Source organism: Salvia miltiorrhiza, chromosome 5 (assembly GCF_028751815.1).
Source record: "Salvia miltiorrhiza cultivar Shanhuang (shh) chromosome 5, IMPLAD_Smil_shh, whole genome shotgun sequence".
Classification (NCBI taxonomy): Eukaryota; Viridiplantae; Streptophyta; class Magnoliopsida; order Lamiales; family Lamiaceae; genus Salvia; species Salvia miltiorrhiza.
This window is the reverse complement of record NC_080391.1, coordinates 4507744-4530043: the sequence shown is the minus strand read 5'-3', so window position 1 is coordinate 4530043 and position 22300 is coordinate 4507744. Positions and strand designations below refer to the sequence as shown.

Sequence of the window (22300 nt, the reverse complement as noted above, 5' to 3'; positions counted from 1 at the left end):
CTGTTTGTTAATAGGTGACAAAACATTTTTACAGACGGTTAATAATATTATCCATTGTCAACGTTGAGCTACTTAATCCTTAAAAAAACAAAACGTTGAAATACTTAGCTACGTCAGAATTTAATGTTTGAGTAGCAAACACTCAAAACCATCGTGTTTGGTTGATTACTTTCCAAGTTTTCGAGTAGATACATATGAACACAGTAATTACGTTCAATTAAATTAAAGTCAAACAATCGTAATTAACTTGTTCTTCAAAAGTATTGACAAGTAGGCACATTAACCATTCAAAGTGGGCTTCATGCTCATCCAATCATCATTTGAAATCAAAAGCCACATTAAGGGAATGTTCAAAAAGAAAAAAAGAAAAGAATTCACATTAAAAGAAAAATGAAATATCAAAAGTTTAGCCGCCAGACGGTCATTGCACATAAATGGAAATAAAAGAATTAATTAGTTTGAATATTCAATATATATATATATATATATATATATATATATATATATATATATATGTAGGGAGAGGTTCAAATAAGAACCACTAAATAAAATTAGAACGGAGAACCATTTTAAGCCATTCAATCATCAAGATCTACGGTGGATGCATCATCTTGGTGGATGAATGCAGATCCTGGGTTCGAATCCTGAAGGGAGCAAATTTTTTATTATTTTCGGATGCATTAAATTTAATAACGAATGCATTAATTTATATAGCAGATGCATTGATTTTAATGGTTATTATGTTCTCACAATAAGTGTGGTTCTCATTATAACTACACCCTATACATGTATTTCTATCTAGACAGCGCGGTTCAATAAATAATTATAGCACCAACTTGTTACATCTGTCCTACCATGCAAAAGTGATTAATTGAAAATCTTGACTTATCTTCTCCAAAAAAAAAAAAAAAAGATAACTAAAATCTTGACTTATTTGAGCAGATTTTTTGTTTCCTGCTTAAATTATAAGCACAACACATAATCTTACATGCGAAAGACGAAGCATGGCAATAAATAATTGAAGGCCCACGTGCATTGAAACTTCAAAGAACCTGAAAAGTATCATTCTTCTTTTTCCATTACCCTTATTTCTTCGGTCTAAATTATTGTGCATGCTTACGAATCTCAACTTTTTCACATTTTTAATGAGAAAATTAAGAGAGTATTTGACTGAGCTTATAATTTTTATTTTTTTTAGATTAAAGCATATAATTGTTTAAAATAATTTATAAATTGTTAAGGAATTTTTTTTAGATTAGAGCTTATAAGCTCTTTAAATTATAGACTGTTTAGAAGCTTATAAGCAACTTAATAAGCTCTAATTAAGATCTTAATTATAAGCTTCCAAAAAAATAATTTAATTTATCTAACTTATTTTTTCATCATCTTATTTGTAACAGTTATTTTACAAATATGATTCAACTATAATTATTTGTTTTTATCATATACTTTTTCAAGTTCATTCATCTTCGATTTTTTATATCTAACAAAAAAATTCTCTTTTTAATAATGTTTTTTCTCTCTCTAACAACAATATATCTCTCTAACTTATAAGCTAAATTATCCAAATACTTTGACAACTTATAAACTTTTAAAAAATTACATTTTATAAACTTTTGAAATATTTTACAAGATGTTAGAGTTTATAAACTTTTTAAAATTAATTTATCCAAACACCGAGGTCTTTTTCTAGTATTAGGCTATATTTACCTATTCAAACCTTGACCGAACCAACATTTTTTTTAAAACAAAAAGGAAACAGTTTCTTACCATTTAAATTTAGACTAGCATTGTATAATAGAACAAAAATGATCCCAATATGATAACACACTTAGTCGATAAAAACCCATCTATATAATATATGAAAACACAGTTTCTAACGGTAAAATTTTCCCGGCATTTTTTTCTTTCCAAAATTTTAGGTATGTTTGAACGAACGTGGATTGTTTTTTGATGAATCGACGCTTTTTTCTATTCCATACGTTGAATCCTCTATAAATTTTCTAGAAATCTACTAATAAAATAGTCTTGATGTATACAATCCACGTAAGAGATAAAGCACAAAAAATACAGTTACAAATGGGTAGATAGGCCCAATTAAAAAGGAAGGACAAGAGGATCTCCAACTAACTATATTTAATTAATGATAGAAATTTAGACTTCTAATAGTTGAAATTTTTGTGCTTTCAAATTCAAGTTCTTATTGAGTAATTGAGGTAGATTATTTTATTTTTTAAGAAAAATTAATTTGTATTTACTATATTATTATGACTATATTTAATATTTATTTATACATCATTTAATTTTGATGTAAAGCTATGCTTGCCGTGCATCGCACGGGAAGGTGTACTAGTTAATTATGAAAATACAATCACGGCCATTAAGGTTTTATAATATACACATAACGTCTTAATATTTTATATGCTACAAGACACGCTGCCTTTTATACTAATTACTAATTTATGTTTTATATATTATTTGATATACGTAAAACAAATTATAATTATAAAAATTATTAATTATATATAAATTTAATATATTATTAAACAATCGATTACATTTATATGTAATTTAATACATCCTACTAAATATTCATATCATATTGTACGGTATACCAAAAAAATGAGATAAACTTTTCCTATCACGACCACAAACGGTGGACTATCAGTCTCACAGCCTTAAAATATTGCAAAAAAATTATTTGTTAACTTGCTTGATCATCGAATGGAGTTCGACAAAATCTCATGCAACAAACTTAATTATACACCACCCAAAGCAATCCACAATTCGGAAAAAGAAAAAAGAAATGGTTAGGTGAAAGAAAGCATTGATATTAAAATCCAAGTCCTAAATCATAGCCAATGAATTGCACTTAATTAAAAAGTGCTCTCAATTCCAATCATTTGCACCAAAATGAATACCATCCAAAAGATAATATTGTCTATATTATCAGATTTTTTTTTTATTTATCTTGTTTTATAATTCTAGATAGTAATAATTATATGCATAACTATTTAGTTGATAAAACTATATGCATATAATCTTAAAGAATGTACTATTCCACAAAGCTAAATATAGTTAATACTAGCTAAGGATAAGTTGATAACTAAATATCAGAAGATAAATATATAATTAAACAAGAGACAAAATAGAAAATACATTAATCTACTTTAACTTTGGTAAGAGCACTCACAATGGTTACACGATAGCCCTTACACGATAGCCCTATCGTGTAAATGTGCTATCGTGTAACCATTGCGGGAGAACATTACACGAGGGTTACACGTTCTATCGTGTAGCCCATTTGTTCATTGCGTGTTTCACACGCGCCATTATCATGTAAGTTATCGTGTAAGCTATCGTGTAACTCCACTGCAGCATCTTTACACCATATGGCCCCCCATCATAAAGTAGGCTATCATGTAAGCTATCATGTAACCCCATTGCGGATGCTCTAAGTGAATACGGGTTATCCAAACTTAAGTGATGATTTGGATAACCAATCTACATTAATCTCGTAAAATTAATGTCTGCATAATTAAGCAAGAAAAGATGGGACAGCGGAAAGTTCTTGAAAATTCAAAGTTAGCAACTGCGGTTGAATAATAATAATAATAATAATAATAATAATAATAATTGTTATAAACTAGAGAGAAGCGAGAGAATAGAGAAGAGAATACGAATGAAGTGTATCCAATATGGAGGCTAAAGGCCTCTATTTATACAAGTAGGAAACTAGGGTTTTAGGGAGATTTCTTGGTCGACACACATAAGATATATCTTATAGATATATTTACAACACTTCCCCTTGATTGACCAATCCCTAAAACAAAAAATGTTGCCTCATTAAAACCTTGCTAGGAAAACCCAATGGGACAAAACCTAGTCGAAGGAAAAAGAGTACAACTGCTTCCCCTGAACTTGAGATCATAGAAGATCTTTGAGTTGACGTATGCCGATCTCATGTACCAACTTTCTGAATGTCGATGTTGGTAATGCCTTGGTGAATAAGTCCGCCAAATTATCACTTGAGCGAATTTGTTGAACGTCGATATCGCCATTCTTTTGAAGGTCGTGTGTGTAGAAGAGCTTGGGAGAAATATGCTTCGTCCGATCGCCTTTGATGTATCCTTCCTTGAGTTGCGCGATGCCAGCAATATTGTCTTCAAATAAAATAGTTGGTTTGGCCTTTGATGAAGCTAACCCGCACGACTCTTGGATATGACTCGTCACATTTCTCAACCATACACATTCTCGACTTGTTTCGTGGATTGCAATGATTTCAGAATGATTTGAGGATGTTGCAGTCAAGGTTTGCTTCACAGATTTCCACGATGTAGCAGTTCCACCACATGTGAAACGTATCTAGTTTGTGACTTAGCTTCATGTGGATCGAATAAAAATCCTGCATCCGAGTACCCCACTAGATTATTATCAGATTTTTCTTGATAATATAATTCAAGGTCAATGGTACCCCTTTAGATAATGTAGAATGTGCTTAACACCATTCCAATGTCTCAAAGTGGGTGCAGCGCTAAATCTTGCTAGAAGATTGACAGAAAAAACTATATCTGGTCTAGTATTATTAGCCAGATAAGTCAACGCTCCAATTGCACTTAGATATGGTACTTCAGGACCATGTATTGTTTCACCCTCTTCAATTGGTCGAAATGGATATTTCTTAGTATCAATAGATCTAACGACCATTGGTGATGAATGTGCATTATCCATGTAAAAACGTTTTAACACTTTTTCTGTATATGTGGATTGATGGATAAACGTTCCTCCACGGATACGTTCCATTTGCAAACCAAGACAAAACTTTGTCTTTCCTAAATCTTTTTATCTCAATTCTTTCTTCAAATATTCAGCAGTTTTATTGAGCTCTTCAGGAGTCCCAATTAAATTTAAATCATCAACATAAACTGCTATGATTGCAAATCCACTTTCTGTTTTCTTAATGAAAACACAAAGGCAGATATCTTTATTCTTGTATCCTCTTTCAAAAGATACTCGCTCAGTCTATTATACCACATACGACTAGACTGTTTCAACCCACACAACGATTTTTGCAGTTTAATTGAATACATGTTTTTGGGTTTTGACTGCAATCCTTCAGGCATTTTAAATCCTTCGGAAATTTTCATATATACGTCATTGTCTAATGACCAATATTGATAAGCAGTTACTACATCCATAAGGCGCATATCAAGCCTTTGTGACACAGGCAGACTAATCAAAATCTGAAAGTAATAGCGTTCATTACGGGAGAGTATATTTCCTCATAATCAATTCCTGATTTTTGTGAGAAACCTTGTGCTACGAGTTTTGCTCTATATCTCATAACTTCATTTTTCTCGGTTCTCTTTCTAACAAAGATCCACCTGTATTCAACATGGATTTTAGATTCCGGAGTTAAGGTTATATATCCAAATACTTTCCGGTTATCACAGGAATTTAATCCCTTTCTATAGCTTCTTTTCACTTTGGCCAATCAAGTCTCTGTTTGCATTCTGCAACAGATTTTAGTTGAGGATCCTCATTTAAAACATGAAGAGCTATATGAAGGGTAAATATATCATCAACAATGATATTTTCTCTCTCTAGTATCTGATGTAAATAATTTATTGAGATCTCATGATTTTCAGATACTTGTAATTCTTCAGAAATTACATCGCTTTCATTTGATTGATTAGTCATTTTCGTCATTGTTTGGTTTCCATCTTGCCCCTTTCTTTTTCTAGGCATAGAATCTTTGGAACCAACTGGTCGACCACGTTTTTGACGAAGTTTAGACTCATTTGCTGCCAAATTTATTTGTCCTTTAAGGACATCAATTTTAGCTGGAGTATTTGCAGCATGTATGTGAGATTGTGTCACTTTTCTTGTATCTACAAAAGCATCAGGAATTTGATTTGCAATATTTTGCAAATGAATGATCTTTTCAAATTCTTGTTCACATTGATTTGTTCTATAATCAAAATGTGATAAGTTTTTCTCATTTCAAGAGAGTTCCTTGTGCTTTTCTGGATGTAGATTTATTCCTCATAATGTTGGAAATGTCATTTCGTCAGAATGACAATCTGCAAAACGTGCAGTAAATAAATCACCTGTTAAAGGTTCTATATACCTTATAACCGAGGGTGAATCAAATCCAACATATATCCCAAGTCTTTGTTGGGGACCCATTTTTGTTCGTTGTGGGGGGGGGTGCAATTGGGACTTAAACCGCGCAACCAAAAGTTCGTAAGTGAGAAACATCAGGTTCTCAGCAAAAAAATAATTTGCATTGGGAAGTATTCATGATTGGCTTATGTCGAACTAATGTTGCAGCATGTAATATGGCATGACCCCAAACAATAGTTGGGAGTTTTGATTTCATAAGTAATGGTCTAGCAATAATTTTAAGACGTTTAATAAACGATTCCGCTAAACCATTTTGAGTATGGACATGAGCAACTGAATATTCAATCTCAATTTCAATAGCCATACAATAGTTTTCAAATGCTTGAGACATAAACTCACTAGCATTATCAAGACGAATTCTTTTAATTGAATTGTCTGTGAATTGAGCTCTTAATTTTATTATTTGAGCAAGTAGTCTAGCAAATGTTGCATTTCTAGTAGAAAGCAAACATACATGTGACCATCTATAAAAGGCATCAATTAATACCATAAAATATCGAAAAGTTCCACAAGGTAGATGTATAGGTCCATAAATGTCTCCTTTAAGTCTTTCTAAGAAAGATGGAGATTCAGTATTATCCTTCGTATATGAAGGTCTAATTACTAACTTGCCTTGCGCACAAGCATCACATGAGAATTCATTTGTAGAAAGAACCTTTTGATTCTTATGTTGTGCCCATATAAATTATTGATTATTCAGCGCATTATAGTTGCTCCAGGATGTCCAAACCTATCATGCCAAAGCTTAAAGCTTTTGTGTCATTGAACTTCACGTTCATGACATGGTTTGTCTCAATTGCTTTTATGAATGCATAATACATTCCAGAAGGTAGTGATGCTAATTTTTCTTTTGTCAGCTTATAGCTTGAAACAAAAGAATTTATGCAAAAATATTCATTTTTACCTTCCACATAATTGTCTCGATGTGGTATCCATTATTACGAACATTCTTGAAACTTAGTAAGTTCATTTTAAACTTACTAGAGTACAAGGCATTTTCAATATCTAATTTAGTATCATTTGACAAAATGATACAAGCTCTTCCGGAGCCTTCAATGATTTTTGATGCACCTGATATTGTGTTAACATTATTCTGATCTAATGTCAACTTAAGGAAATACTTCTTCTTTTGAAGAATAATATGTGTATTTATTTACCAAGACAAATATCACAAGATTTCATATGATATTAATGTATATATATTCATGCCTTGTTAAAAAAAAAAACTCTCCGCAAAAACCCTATGGGAAAAATTCGGTAGAGGAAAAGAGTACAAGACATATATATTTACTCATATATTACAGTAGTTGTCTCGTTAAAAACCTTAACTAAGAAAACCTCGTAGGAAAAAAAACTTAGTAAGGAAAAAAGAGTACAATCATTTGGCCTTTAGGGCCATTTGACCTTCACGGTCTAATTTTCAAAAGCATGTAATATATGTTTCCATTCAAGAGCATGTAATATTCTTCAGGAATATTACTTGTGCTACTTTAATAGCATCAACTTAAGATCTTGAATGTAATATTATTCAGAACACTACTTGTGCTCAAGGTCTAATTTTCGTGAGCATATAATATGAATTGCTCTTCAAAATCATGTAATATCCTTTAGGAATATTACTTATGCTACTTTAATAGCATCAATTTAAGATCTTGAATGTAATATTCTTCAGGAATACTACTTGTGCTATTTAAATAACATCAATTAATTTCAAGATCATTTCAAAATAATAGAATATATATAATATATAATATTTCAAAATATAACATGTTAAACCTCGAAATAAGAGCACAAAAATCACAGAATTTGCTTGGAAAAGCAGAAAAATCAGAAAATTTGCTTGGAAAAGCAGTAGTTCATATGTAAAATCAATCATATGTAAAATCAATTTAAGATCTCCATTGGATATATAATATTCAATTTAATTGCAAATGAAGTATCAAGTGTAATATAAACTGGCATAAATTTAGAAAAGAACTAGAATATATATTCAAGCAAATCATTTAATATATGCAGTGGATAAATTAATATATATTCACGTGTATATGAACTGCAAATCGAAAGCAATGGATAAATTGAAGCAAATCGAAAAAATACATCTTTTTTTTTTTATTAGCCCATTACTAATCACTGATAGATGAAACCTTTCTTAAAAATAAACCAAAGCATTAACGTGAAAAAGGCAAAGCATTTATATAGTTGAATTCATCTCAAAGGTCAACAATTATATACTTATACTAAAGCATTTAATATATATGCAGTGTCAACAAAGCATGAGATTAATGTAATTGAAAACATTTTTACAACAATTATCATAAAATATCAATGGTACCCTAGTAATTGAAAAATTGAACAATTGATTAAATGCGTCTCGTGTGGAGAAAAATCACAGCTAAATTGAGAAGCAATAGATCTAACTAGAATACAAAAGTAATTGAACAATAGATTAAAACCATGTCGACGTCGTAAAAGAATTAAGACTTCCAACGAACAATACACGTCTTATATAAAAGTAATCAGATAACAATACGCAGAGAAGCAATTAATATTTTATTGAAATAATCGAACCAAAAGATTTAATAACTTCGATTACAAAGATCAAAAGTAAATTTCATAAATCTGCTATAGTACCTTGCAGGAAAGACACGATTCTTTCCTAGGGCATATCTCCAAATTTACTCAATTGATTAGAGACTCTGGTGCTGATAACGTGTTATAAACTAGAGAGAAGCGAGAGAATAGAGAAGAGAATACGAATGAAGTGTATCCAATATGGAGGCTAAAGGCCTCTATTTATATAAGTAGGAAATTAGGGTTTTAGGAAGATTTCTTGGTCGACACACATAAGATATATCTTATAGATATATTTACAACAATAATGATAATAACGGTAACGACAAAAAGACCCGAGAGCCCAAATACTGATTAGATATTGAAGTACGGAAACACGAAATTCCAAATCCAGCAACAATTGGATTTAAATATATTTAAGAGAAAGTCTGGATTTTTGTTACCGCTACTTCAATCATGCCTGTTGTTTTCTTGCGCTGACTCTGCGCATTCGCGTTCACAGACCTACTCAGATATGCAAGAATTATCAAATGTGTTTATATAATTGCGTCACATTTAAACTGTAAACTACAGTTTCCATTGTTTGTTTATCTAAAGTTGCAATCTTGATGCTCGGGAACGATGTTTGTGGGAAGAAGTGTGCATCTTTGTTGGGCTGCTGCGGTTTTCTGTTACTGGTTTTCGAGTTTGGCGGAGTCGCAGCGGGTGCCGCAGGATGAAGGTGAGTAACTGCTTCGCTTCTTGAATTTCAATTCTATGCGTGTTTTCAACAGTTTCCAGAAGCAAGATTGGATTAATGTTCCGTTTACTTGATTAAACTGAAGAATTAACTAACAAGCAAGATTGCTTTCTTGATCAAAGAAATGGAAGTCTTTAGTGATATTCTTGATTTTTTTTACAGACTTGAACTCATAGATATTGAACTTATGGGCTTGAAAATCCAGAAAGAATTGAGGAGTTTTTTCATAAATTTTATTGCACATACAAACTGATAAGAAGCTGGAGAATTGGCTATTGTTTGCATGAGGGAATTCTGCTTATCTTTTTCTTACCAGTTTAAATGAGTTTGTGTAATTAACTGAAGTAATTGTCTGTTGTTTGCATAATCATGTATATTTGTTTTAGGAATGGGACCACAATCTACTAGTACTGAAATGAATTTATAGTACAAGCAATAAATTTTCAAGAAACATATATAGTAAACTTACCAAAAGTAACCAAATATGGAGATGATGATTTGGATTTGTTGCTTTCTATGTTTTCGTCCTTAGTTGATGTGTTCAAAGAGATAGCCAACGAGTTGGGCGCAGTACATTGGACATTCGATGCAGATTTATGTGAACTGGAGATGGGTGGGATGTCACAAACTCCTCCACCGAACTCTGATGGTTATGTTGAATGCAATTGCAATTTTAACAACAACTCCGTTTGCCATGTTACGACACTGTATGGTTTTCATTTGGCATCATTTATCATAATTCTTCCGGCATTGGCCTGTATCGTAATGAATTTATTCATGTTTTCAACTATCATTATGCAGTGTGATTAAGAGTTACAATCTTCCTGGAGTTCTTCCATTGTCAATTGTAAAGCTTCAGCACCTCCAGCATGTGTAAGAACCAATTTCAATACCAGCTTGACCTCAAAATGTAGTGACTTAGTCTTTCATATCTAGAGCAAAATTAAGAGAATGCCTTTTTTTTTTTTTTCAGTGATTTTGCCTACAATCTCCTAACTGGTACAATTCCAGAAGAGTGGGCTTCAATGCAACTTATTTTTATGTAAGTTCTGTATTGCACTTGTTATTTTGCTATGATACATCAGCATTTCACTGATTGCTGACAACGCCGCCTGAACTTTCTTGCAGCTCTGTTCTTGTAAATCGTTTATCTGGACAAATACCAAAGTATCTGGCAAACTTTACTAGCCTTACATACCTGTATGTAAGCAGTTTAATTTTCTCTACTAGTACAGTGGCATTGATTTCATTATTGTGGTGCTTATTATAAGCATGTTTTGTTCACCAAGTATCGGCAAACAAAATAATTGACAGGAAGCCTTTTCTTATTCTGCACTATTGTGTTGATCAGGAACCTCGAGGCAAACCAATTTTCGGGGGCTATTCCTCCTGACATTGGAAGGATGATAAATTTAACGACTCTGTAGGATCTCGTGTTTCTTATGAGCTATATTATTCACTTCTTCAAACTAGTAATGCTCAAAACCAAAACTAATACTTAAAAGATTACAGGATCTTGTCCTCCAACCCACTTACTGGGGAGCTGCCGAATTCACTTGCAAATTTAACAAACTTAAAAGATTTGTAAGTTCTTCAATTTATTTGTTCCTTTGGAATTCTCTGGTGGTTTTAACAGTTTCTTTTTGCATTGCAGTAGGATAAATGACAACAACCTAAGTGGACCCATACCGGATATTATTACAAACTGGAAGCAACTTACAAATTTGTGAGATCTTTATGTACCCTTGCAGTAGAGAGTAGTATAGATAACTCCTCATATTCTTCAATTAACATTCATTTTTTAATTTCAATGAAGAGAAATGTTTGCTAGCGGACTGGAGGGGCCCATTCCCTCGAACATATCTCTTCTCGATATGTTACAAACTCTGTGAGTACACAACATTCCTGAGCTGACCCTCACCTACTATTTCATTCCTCAATATTTCTATGTAGTTAACATTGATAAGTATTCTATTTCTGATGGAACTTTAATGCACAGGAGAATTAGCGACCTAAGAGGGCCGTCCCAGGAATTTCCGTTGCTGAGGAGCACTACAGGCCTAACATCGTTGTATGCTGAGTAACCCTGAATATTGAAATGCTTTCCAGTTAATTTCTCACTCTCTATAACATAATAAGGTGATGCATTGTTGGAACAGGATATTGAGAAACTGCAAAATTACTGGGGAAATTCCTGCATATATATGGAAGCTTAGACTTCTGGTGATGTTGTGAGTAACCTAACCACTTCAATAAACACTAAGTTCTTTTGTTGCTCGACATGAATTTCACGAATAAATATGTGAAAGTAACCATCTTAAGTGACTTTTACTTATTTTCTCATAGTTCATTAGTTTGTTGTCTATGATATTGACAGGGACGTCAGTTTCAATATGTTAGAGGGTGCGATTCCAGGTCACATAGCTAGAAATCTGAAAACAGTGTGAGTGCAAGATTATATATTTATCACTTCATTCAACTCATCTTCTCTTACTACTTCCCCATATCCTGCATCACTTCCAGCTTAATGAAATTTATTGAGCTTATTTTCCCCGAGTTGCTCTTTCTGGTTGCAGTCTTCAATCGGAAAGAACCATAAATCTGATCAGGCTAGTATTGTCTTTCCTGTCAACAGGTTCGTGACCCAAAACAAGCTGAGTGGAAAGATACCCGACACACTCTTGAAGGATGGAGGCAATATGTACGTTTTATGTTCTTAATACTCTATAGACTCCTTCCTTATCCAGCTTCTATGCATGAAACATTATTGTGATGGACTTTTAGAGGTGGTTGATGATTCTTAATATTATATATAGACCACTTAGTTCTCTCACGTTGGACCACCTATTGGTAGATGCTCAGTAGCTCATCTTCACTGTTTAAAAAATTTCAAATTTGAAATCTATTTTTTACCAAATTTTTAAATCAAGTTTTTTTGGGAGCTAGTGTTTCTTTTGGGATATCTGGAAAGAGTATGAGAGAATAATAACTTTACTAAATGCTTTAATGTATGGCCTCACTGCAACATAATATGCTATAACATATATTTTCAGAGTTTTTAACACCTGGTTTTATTGATATGCAGTGATCTTTCCTACAACAATTTCACTTTGCAAGGCCCAGAGGAACCTGCTTGTCGACTAGACATGTAAGAAAAGCCATTGGGTTTTCCATATTATATAATTTCCAATAAGGGATGTTGATGGTAAGTTGGTAACATATCATTTTTTCTATGTTTCTCTGAAGCAGGAATCGAAACGTAAACTTGTTCAAAGGCTCGTCTGCACCGGATACATTGTGAGCTGCACTTTGTTCTATCCGTTCTTAGTAATTTTATAGTTTGACCAACAGAAGAGGTCTAGTTATTAATATACTCAATATCATTCCTCATGCTTACTCTTAAACTTCAACAGAAAACGAACTCTTCCGTGCACTAAAGATGTAGTCTGCCCCAGGTGTAAGTAATCCCATTCCTTTCTATCTTTTAAAACTCAAGATGTAGCGTGCCCCTGGATTCGGCTTATTTCTCAAATTTGAATATTTGAGTACATCTAATTTGATTCAAATTTGATACTATAAAGTTTAAATAGTTATGAGTTTGGGATATAAATATCTTGCATAAACATGAAACATAGTCAACCGAATCTTCCTCTTTGGTTCAGCAATATGAAACGGAAGATTATTTTGCTTCATTTTCTGTTTCAGATATTGATGCGGAAAAACTCTATATAGAAATCTTATGCATTTTTGTGATTAATGTTGTAAAAGTTCCATTCTGTTTATGTTTTCTGAAGTTGTACAGCTTCTCCATTTTTGTGAATATGTAACTAAGAATGTTAACTTTTTCTTTAGCAGATAAATGTTCGTTACAAGTTAATTGTGGCGGGAATGACTTGCGCGTCAAAGAAATCGACAGAAGGGTTATATATGAAGGAGATGGTGGAGTTGATTCTGAAAGTTATTTAAGCACCAACAACTGGGGCTTTGTTAGCACCGGTGACTTCTTAGACGAACCTGATTACCAAAAATCACGTGCAGTCAAAATTCCCACGCCAAATCTCTCTGATTTGTACAGTAGTTCCCGCCTTAGCCCTCTTTCACTTACGTATTTCCATTATTGTTTGGAGAATGGGGTATATAATGTAAGCCTGCACTTTGCTGAGATAATTTTCACAAATGACAACAGCTCATATTACAGTCTCGGAAAGCGGATGTTTGATATATACATTCAGGTTGGTTCAATATAGTATTATAGAACTTATTGTATTACCAACATACTTTATTGCTTTTCTGATACTGTTTCTGCATCAGGAGGAATTAGTGCACGAAAACTTCGACATTGAAGATGAGGCTCGTGCAGCTCAAAAGCCTGTGGTAAGATACTTCAATGCCAACGTGACTGATAACACATTGGAGATCCGGTTTTACTGGGCTGGTAAAGGGACTACGCGAATTCCCAACAGAGGGGATTACGGTTCTCTTATATCAGCCATCTCAGTCGATCCAAGTGAGTACTTCCATTAATTTTGTTTCCTATGCCCCAATTTCCTGCATCCTCAACTTTCAACCATATGTTTATTTCATCTTTTTGTTCCAAAATTTATTTTATTTTTCCTCCATGCAGCTTTTAAAGTGTGTTCAAGTGGAACCAAGAAGCATGTGACTGCGTATATAATAGCTGCAGTTTTGACAGTGTTTGTTATTCTCTCGATATTGGGAATCCTTTGGTGGAAAGGTTACTTGACAGGCCGAAAACACGGTAGAAATGGTAAACTCACTGGATTTCTTATTCATATCTGAATGTGATGTATTGCAACTTAAAGTTGAAAGCTCATTCGATGAATTTCGCTGGACAGATCTTGAAGGCCTAGATTTGCAAACAGTCGTTTTGACCCTCAAACAGATTCGAGCAGCTACTAACAATTTTGACGCTGCAAATAAAATTGGAGAAGGTGGTTTTGGTTCAGTATTCAAGGTGCCGTCTTTACAGAAACATTGTTTATTAGATGTAGCTCCTGCGAGACCCCCCCCCCCCTCCCCGTTTTTTGCTGATAGACATTCCGTTGCAGGGTCAACTGCCTGATGGTACTGTCATTGCTGTGAAGCAACTCTCTTCTAGATCAAGACAAGGAAATCGTGAATTTTTGAATGAGATTGGCATGATTTCGTGTTTACAGCACCCGAATCTTGTGAAGCTCTACGGATGCTGTATTGAAGGCGATCAGTTGCTGGTGGTATACGAGTACATGGAAAACAATAGCCTTGCACATGTCTTGTTCGGTACATATATATACGCTTATCCCTAATTTCTATACTCGCGTAGATTCCGCCTGTGATGATTTAGCTGACAAACAACATGTGGCTACACCTCAGAATCAAATGGAAGAAGCCAAATGATGCTGAACTGGCCAACAAGGTTCCAGATCTGTATCGGAATCGCAAGAGGGTTAGCTTTTCTCCACAACGAGTCTAGGCTGAAAATTGTCCATCGAGACATCAAAGCCACAAACGTGCTGCTGGATAGTGATCTAAATGCTAAAATATCCGATTTTGGATTGGCCCGGCTTAATGAAGACGAGAAGACTCACATTAGCACAAAAGTTGCTGGAACAATGTAAGTATGTTGGTGACCCTCTCTCCCTGGCTTCTCATGACATTAATAAGCGTGCTCGTCCTTCTTTTGCAGAGGATACATGGCGCCTGAATACGCGCTGTGGGGTTATCTGACTGACAAAGCAGATGTCTACAGCTTCGGTGTCGTGCTTCTGGAAATAGTCAGCGGAAAAAGCAACAACAACTACATGCCTAGTCACAATTTCGTCTGCCTTCTTGATTGGGTAATAAGTAATAACCATTTGATCTGCTGAATGATGCAAGGATTCTTCTCAAACTGCTGCTTTCTGTTGGTGTTGCAGGCGAGCCACTTGAACGAGAGCAAGCACATCGATGAACTCATTGATCCGAGGTTGGATGGTGGTGCACACAGAGAGGAGATAGAGAGGGTGGTGAAGATAGCTCTGCAGTGCACGAATGCAACTCCATCGGTGAGGCCGACCATGTCGGAGGTCGTTCAGATGCTCGAGGGTAAAATGGACATTCCCGTTACGTTGCCCGAGGGGAGCGCCTACACTAACGACGTGAGGTTCAAAGCCATGAAAGACTTCCACCAGGAGAGGCAGAGCTTGAGCACCGCCACGTGGGGGGAGTCGCAGATTTCAACGACGATACGAACTGGTGCAGGTTACTCTTCATCCACCTCTGGTTTTAATGAGATCAGTGAGGGTAGTATACCTTATTGATGATGATGATTGGCAACACATAATTTGTAATTAATTAGTTTTTTTTGCTTTTTTGGCGGGAGAGGTTATTTGTTAATACTGTTTGTACAAATTCTTGCTTGACAGTCGCTTCAGTTTTGTTGAATTTGAGGTGGTTATGTTGTATTGCATTGACATAATAATTATTCAAAATTTAATTATATGTTGGTGACCCTCTCTCCCTGGCTTCAGTTTTGTATGTGGATAAAGGTTTCTAATGGCACAACAATATTGAGATAATTATTCAAAATTAAATAAATATAAAATCAGTATTTTTTTGGATTTATTATGAAATACTACAATATTTTCCTAAATAACTATCTAATAGGAAAATCAAATCTTGTAACAAAAGATTTTTTTTGCTAGTGACTAAAAAGAAAAGAGATAATGAGACTCTACATTCATATTGTATAAGTATATTATTTTATTACTTTCTCCGTTCCACCTCACTCGATCTAATTTTTTTTGGTACAGTTATTAAAGATAGTAAAATTATAGTGTAAAGTATGTGAATCTCATATCTATTATAGTAAAAAATTGTTACTAAAAAAGTAAATTGGCCAAATTCGATGACACGGTCCGAAAAAAAAGTAGGCCATCTGAATTTGGATAGAGGGAGTATATTTTTTTTTCAATTCAAAAATAAGAAAAGAATAGAGAACTTTTGTGTGAAAGTAACAACAAACTTTCCGCTGAAGCTAGGGAGCTCCCCTATCCAAATTTTCAACAAGATCTGACGTCTCCAAACCACCATCTCTTCATTTACTCACCTAAAAAACTATACTCTCAATTCCACTAATATTGTTTAGATCGAATTTATCACATTTAATTTTTAAATATAATTTATAAAATAAATTAGTGATTTTAACTCAGATTTTACTATTCAATAATCAATATACTCGATCTTGGATCGCAAGGGATCTGGGCTCTATTTCACCGGATCTTATAAAGCAGAGCCCATTTCTTTACCCAATTGAATCTTCTCCAATTTAGATTTCAGTCTCAATTCTACCACATCCTAAAACTAGCTCATCTCCAACTCGGAGAAATTAAAATTTGAAAAATAATAAATGATTAAATGTAGAGAAAAAAGAGAGAGACAAAATGGAACGAAGGAATCGAAATGAAAAAGAAAAGAAAAGAATCGAAGTAAGGTTTATCCATGCAAAAGGACAACGCGTTTCTTGCCATTATTACAGTCAAACTTTGCTCACTTTGAATCGCAATTTGAAGCAACAAAACACAACACAGCATCGTTATTTGTTAATTCCAAAGTCCAACCTTTGACTCCACCAACACCGTCACCGCCATCGCCCTCTTTCTATCAACAAAAATCTCCGCCCCTTTTTCTTCTTTTTTCTGCAAATGAAGAAATCTTGAATACTAATTCCCATGGCTTCACCTCCGACCAAGAACCTCGGCAGCAACGCCGCTGCCTCGAATAATGCGCTAATCGCCACCCTCGGCAACTCAATCCAAGCTCTGGGACGCGGCTTTGACGTCACCTCTGACATCAGGTTGCTCTACTGCAAGGGCGGACCGGCCTCTCGCTTGGTGCATATCGACGACGACCACACAAGGAATCTTCAAATCTCCCAATCTTGCGTGATCCCCGATGTTTCCGTTGACATTGAATGTAGCAGTGGTCGGACTGATAATAAGAAGACCCCTGTTTGGAGCTTCCACGAGGTAATGGATTGATTGCCTCCGGGTTTTAATTTGTTCAATTACTTTTTTTTTTTTTTTTGATAATTTCTTTGCACTTGATTTTGCTTCGTGGGTTTTCTCGTTTCTGGTAATTGCTCCTTGTTTGGATGTTGTATCTTGGTGGGTTCGTGTTGTTGAAACGGGGGGTTGTTTCTTGATTCTCTTGAAGAAGGGAATTTTATGACTAATCGTTGCTGCATAGCTTCTTTGGTTGATTACTATATACTATGTTCTAATTATGTGCCGTTGGTATTTGATTTGTTACTTAAAGTAGAATTGACATCCAAATGATTGATAAACTTTTCATGTAAGCCCAGAATATGTAGAATTGACAATTTGACATGTTAATTTTGAATCAATTTGCAGATGGCAGGATTCTTCAATGAATGTTCAGGTTTACCTGGTCAGATACCACTTGGATGCTTCAATGCCATGTTTAATTTCAGCGGCTCTTGGCAACTTGATGCAGCAGCTACAAAGTCACTTGCAATGGTTGGATGTACCATCCCGTTATTTAATATCAAACTAGTGAAAGACGATTTAAGTTTGCGTAATGAAATCAAACGTGCAGTTCCATATTCTTGGGATCCTGCATCCTTGGCAAGGTGAAGCATTCTGCAAGCCACTTTTACTGACTGATATTGCTCGTCTTCAATCTCATATGTGATCTGTATGCTGTTGCAGTTATAGAAATGTTGTAATATATGAATTTGTGAAAGGCTACCGACTTTATGGATGGAAAAGCAGTAATTTTCAACATTGAAAATCTTTAAACGTTGTGTTGCTGATTTTAGAATGTAATTGTCATGACTTATCTGTTCAGAATCTCCTTCAAGCACCAAAGATGTTTCTATTGTTTGCCTCTTTTGGAAACTAGTACTAGAAGAAACTTTTCAAAAGGTCATGCTTGAAATTGAGTGCTGTAAATGTTGACTACCTGATTTCTGAGTTCCTGATATCATGCTTTGTTCCACAGCTTTATAGAGAATTACGGAACCCACATTGTTACCTCTGTAACAATTGGTGGAAGGGATTTTGTCTATGTTAGACAGCACCAATCGTCACCTTTATCCTTGTCAGATATTGAGAACTACGTGAAAGATATTGGAGATCAGAGGTTCTCAGATTCAAAGGTCAATACAAATGCTGGCACTTTAAAATACAAGGACAAGGTTAGTGAAGTAGCACTGCTTGAGTTTATACCATCATACTCCCTCCGTCCACTAATTCAAGGCCTTCTTTCCTTTTTGGGACGTCCACCAACTCAAGGCCTATCCATTTTTAGTAAGTTTTTATTTATATTTAATTGGTGGGTCCCAAAACAGTACACTTTTTCTCCACTCAACTAATAAAAATACACTTTTTATTAAAACCCGTGTTTTGCTCCTTAGGTCATGAATTAGTGGACGGAGGGAGTAATTGATTCTCACCCGAAGTATCTAAACTTTTATCAAGTGCATATTTCAAGCTTGGCGTATTCTTACAGTAATGAAGGTGGTTAAGTGAAATGTATTATTTTACCTGTAGGATGTTACGGTTATTTTCAGAAGGAGAGGGGGAGACGACCTTGAACAGAGCTACTCTAAATGGGCAAGGACCGTTGAAGGAGCTCCTGATGTGATCAATATGACATTTATGCCCATCGTTTCTTTGCTTGAAGGAGTGACTGGGATAAAACACTTGGCTCGTGCTATTGAGTTATACTTGGAGTGTAAGGATTCGACTTTTGTTATTATTATGCCATCAGTCCAGTAGTATTTTCTTCTAAATCCTCCGCATCTCGTATAATATGATTTAGGCTGAAGACTCAGCCTTTGTCATTATGAGGTTTGCTTTCTGGAAAGGTTATGAATATTGTTTCCCCCATTCATTAGGGGTTTCAGCGAATAAGAAAAAAGTTCCAATATTCATATACGAAAGTCTTTTAATGTATATGGTTGAAGCAAAATCGTATTGGTTGAAATCTGAATCAATGACAACTTAAAGAAATCGAACACCTTTCCCCAGTTACTGGGCTCTGATTGTCAGATTCCTTTTCTTCTACTACGTAGAGGTGCCTCATGAACATACCATGATTATTTTAGTATTGAGTCAAAACATGTTTGTCCTACTTTAAAGAAATCGTCATTTTATAAAGAACATGCCATTGTTTCCTGTATCCTAAATTATGCGTTATATGCACTGCCTGCAGACAAGCCACCTATTGAGGATCTTCAGTATTTCTTGGATTTCCAAATTTCTCGGGTGTGGGCTCCTGAGCAGAACAATTTGCAAAGAAAAGAGCCTGTTTGTCCTTATCTTCAATTCAGTTTAATGGGTCCTAAGCTTTATATAAGCCCAGATCAGGTATATCACTCTAGAATTGCATTTTTCTGTTTTTAACTGTGCAGTTTTCCGTTTTTAATTTAAGAATCGGTCAAGAATGCTCTCTCTTGCTAATATGTAATAATGATATGTGTTGTCTTCATTATCTTCCTCAACAATCAACATTTTTGCTGTGCACTATATCATTTAGTTCCACATCTTCCGGCATCTGAGACACACATCACATGTTTTCACTTGTTATTGTAACCGCTCCGTGACGCCTTTCTAAATAATGAAATGTGGACATAGAAGTGAACCAAGGGTCTATTCCTAGCTTTACGATGAACTCTTCATCCTGAAATACTGAGCACCCTCATTGTAGTTAAGTTTTTATCGACCAGTAAGTCCAATTTAATAAAGATGCAGCTATATGCGCCCCACAACATACCCCAAAATTTTGCACACGGGATGTGTGTTTTCAAGAGATTTCGGGGTTTGCTTAGCATGTTATGGGGTGAAAATATCACCCTTCAATATATTGTCAAACTGAACTGTAAGAGATGATATTTGCTTTTAGGGGTGAAAATTCGAGGAGTTAATGATTTTGTGAATTTGCATGCATGAGTTCACATATGGGGTTTGATCTCCATTGGAAATGGAAATAAATCCCTCCCAGTATTTGAATATGGGGACGATGCCGTGTACTGTATGAGTCAAACCATCATGTTTGCTCTTCTACTATGAGAAGCTTAAACAGTAGGGATAGCTGATTTGTGGATTGAATCCACCATGTGTAATTGATTAGAGAAAGTGGGAAATATCTAATTTTGCTTAGTGATGGTTTTAGTAGAGTTGAGAATCCCTTTAAAAACAAAAATAACCATCGTTCATTTTCTTCTTCTAGCTGCTTTACAAGCAAATACTTGCTATCAATTCCGAAGTTTTCATGGTATTGCAGGTCACAGTCGGACGTAAGCCTGTCACGGGGCTCAAACTCAGCCTCGAAGGAGGCAAGCAAAATCGTCTTGCCATTAACTTGCAGCATCTAGTTTCGCTCCCAAAAATTCTTCAGCCCCACTGGGACACGCACATCCCAATAGGTGCACCCAAGTGGCAAGGGCCTGAAGAGCAGGACAGCCGATGGTTCGAACCTATCAAGTGGAAAAACTTCTCCCACGTGAGCACTGCACCGATAGAATACACAGACACGTGCATTGGCGATCTCTCTGGTGTTCACATCGTGACTGGGGCACAACTTGGCGTGTGGGATTTTGGTGCCAAAAGCGTCTTGCACCTGAAACTGCTCTTCTCCAAAGTCCCCGGGTGCACAATAAGGCGATCAGTCTGGGATCATAGCCCCTCAAATCTGTCAGCTGCACAGAAACCTGATGGTTCGTCGTCTTCATTGTCACACGAGAAGGGTGATGGCTCCGGCCAAGTTGGAAAACTGGCGAAAATAGTGGACATGACAGAAATGTCCAAGGGGCCGCAAGATATGCCCGGTCACTGGTTGGTCACAGGAGCCAAGCTCGGAGTCGACAAAGGGAGAATCGTTTTACGTGTGAAGTACTCCCTTTTGAACTACTGATAGCTGTTTCTTCCCTTAGGAATTCATCTTCACAGTCTAGCAAGATTTCAGCATTTTTTGCACAGGCGACCCTATTTTGCCTATTCTTCTGTATATCTATTGATATAATTATTTGTTGTGCTTGAGCATTTTTGGATTGACTTGATGATTTTGTTACTTATTGAGTTACTGCACAATAAAGAAGTTATTTTTTTGGTTTCTTACATCCTATATTTCCTTCTCATATAGCAAACTTCAATAAACAAAAATTACACAGTAGTTTCAATGCTAATAGAAGACATTAGTTGTGTGAGTTTGTAGTTTCTCTACCTTCTTTGTGTCGTGAATGCATGAAGTTCTGCGGAAAGCGTTAACAAGAGCGTCCAAGAAAATGATGCATCATCAACAGCGTCCAAGATAACGAGTGACAACGTTTGTTGATGTTTAATATATAACTCAGAAAACAGATATTTTTAGGTTCACACACTGTTGTTGAATATATATCTAGCACACTATTGTTGATACAAGGGAACGTTTATTTTGCATGATTGAGTATTTTTTGTTCTCAATAGGAGTGATTCTTCAATCCCACCATTTCAATATGTGATAAAAATCAAGTAAAACTAGTTTAAATGATAGAAATAATGAAGGGCTTTGGATATTTCAAAATTTCAATCCATAAAAGTAAACAAGGAATTAATTTTACTATTTTTTTTATCTATCAAGGCTAATCCTTCAGGGTGTGGTATTTTTGTTTGTAAATTTATCATGAGAAAATAAGAGATAATTTTTTTTATCCTTTTAAATCCCTTCTTTCTTTTCCCTTATTTCCTACAAAATAAAATTTCGTTCTTAGTCTCATTTTCACTATAAAGGAGATTGAAGTGAAAATGATGAATGAGTAAATGT

At 34.9% G+C, this 22300-nt stretch overlaps 3 protein-coding genes across 6 annotated transcripts in view; 2 read left to right on the top strand and 1 right to left on the bottom strand.

Moving 5' to 3' along the window:
• LOC130985259 (uncharacterized) overlaps nucleotides 1-22300 on the bottom strand; it is a 920555-nt gene that overhangs the window by 290616 nt on the left and 607639 nt on the right. The gene's annotated exons all lie outside the window — the stretch shown is intronic.
• Nucleotides 9143-15974, top strand: LOC130985230 (probable LRR receptor-like serine/threonine-protein kinase RFK1). 3 transcript variants are annotated; one of them, XM_057908071.1, is made up of 25 exons: nucleotides 9190-9478; nucleotides 10029-10203; nucleotides 10298-10369; nucleotides 10470-10538; nucleotides 10625-10696; nucleotides 10848-10919; nucleotides 11009-11080; nucleotides 11151-11222; nucleotides 11313-11384; nucleotides 11496-11567; nucleotides 11656-11727; nucleotides 11874-11939; nucleotides 12132-12197; nucleotides 12582-12644; nucleotides 12746-12793; nucleotides 12910-12953; nucleotides 13352-13565; nucleotides 13683-13728; nucleotides 13808-14003; nucleotides 14121-14264; nucleotides 14353-14471; nucleotides 14566-14776; nucleotides 14870-15110; nucleotides 15183-15333; nucleotides 15412-15974. In XM_057908071.1, the coding sequence occupies exons 1-25, from the start codon at nucleotides 9379-9381 to the stop codon at nucleotides 15793-15795; spliced, it is 2913 nt and encodes a 970-aa protein (XP_057764054.1). In that variant the 5' UTR covers nucleotides 9190-9378; the 3' UTR covers nucleotides 15796-15974. The 3 variants fall into 3 exon arrangements, with proteins under 3 accessions (XP_057764053.1, XP_057764054.1, XP_057764055.1); XM_057908070.1 differs by having other exon boundaries at nucleotides 9143-9478; nucleotides 13352-13728; XM_057908072.1 differs by lacking the exons at nucleotides 9190-9478; nucleotides 10029-10203; nucleotides 10298-10369 and having other exon boundaries at nucleotides 10503-10538; nucleotides 10625-10700; nucleotides 13352-13728.
• LOC130985253 (MACPF domain-containing protein CAD1-like) lies at nucleotides 17024-21615 on the top strand. The gene is made up of 6 exons (XM_057908120.1): nucleotides 17024-17502; nucleotides 17887-18125; nucleotides 18497-18692; nucleotides 19048-19231; nucleotides 19712-19866; nucleotides 20783-21615. Exons 1-6 carry the CDS (start codon nucleotides 17206-17208, stop codon nucleotides 21410-21412), a joined length of 1701 nt encoding a protein of 566 aa, XP_057764103.1. The 5' UTR covers nucleotides 17024-17205; the 3' UTR covers nucleotides 21413-21615.

Excerpts from the sequence above, each read along its gene's own strand:
- LOC130985230 (XM_057908070.1), top strand. The coding sequence starts at position 9,379 with ATGTTTGTGGGAAGAAGTGTGCATCTTTGTTGGGCTGCTGCGGTTTTC. Across the intron at positions 10,370-10,469 it reads CTTCAGCACCTCCAGCATGT|TGATTTTGCCTACAATCTCC; the intron begins GTAAGAACCAAT and ends TTTTTTTTTCAG. Across the intron at positions 14,265-14,352 it reads CCGAAAACACGGTAGAAATG|ATCTTGAAGGCCTAGATTTG; the intron begins GTAAACTCACTG and ends TTCGCTGGACAG.
- LOC130985253 (XM_057908120.1), top strand. The coding sequence starts at position 17,206 with ATGGCTTCACCTCCGACCAAGAACCTCGGCAGCAACGCCGCTGCCTCG. Across the intron at positions 18,126-18,496 it reads GATCCTGCATCCTTGGCAAG|CTTTATAGAGAATTACGGAA; the intron begins GTGAAGCATTCT and ends TTTGTTCCACAG. Across the intron at positions 19,232-19,711 it reads TATTGAGTTATACTTGGAGT|ACAAGCCACCTATTGAGGAT; the intron begins GTAAGGATTCGA and ends CACTGCCTGCAG.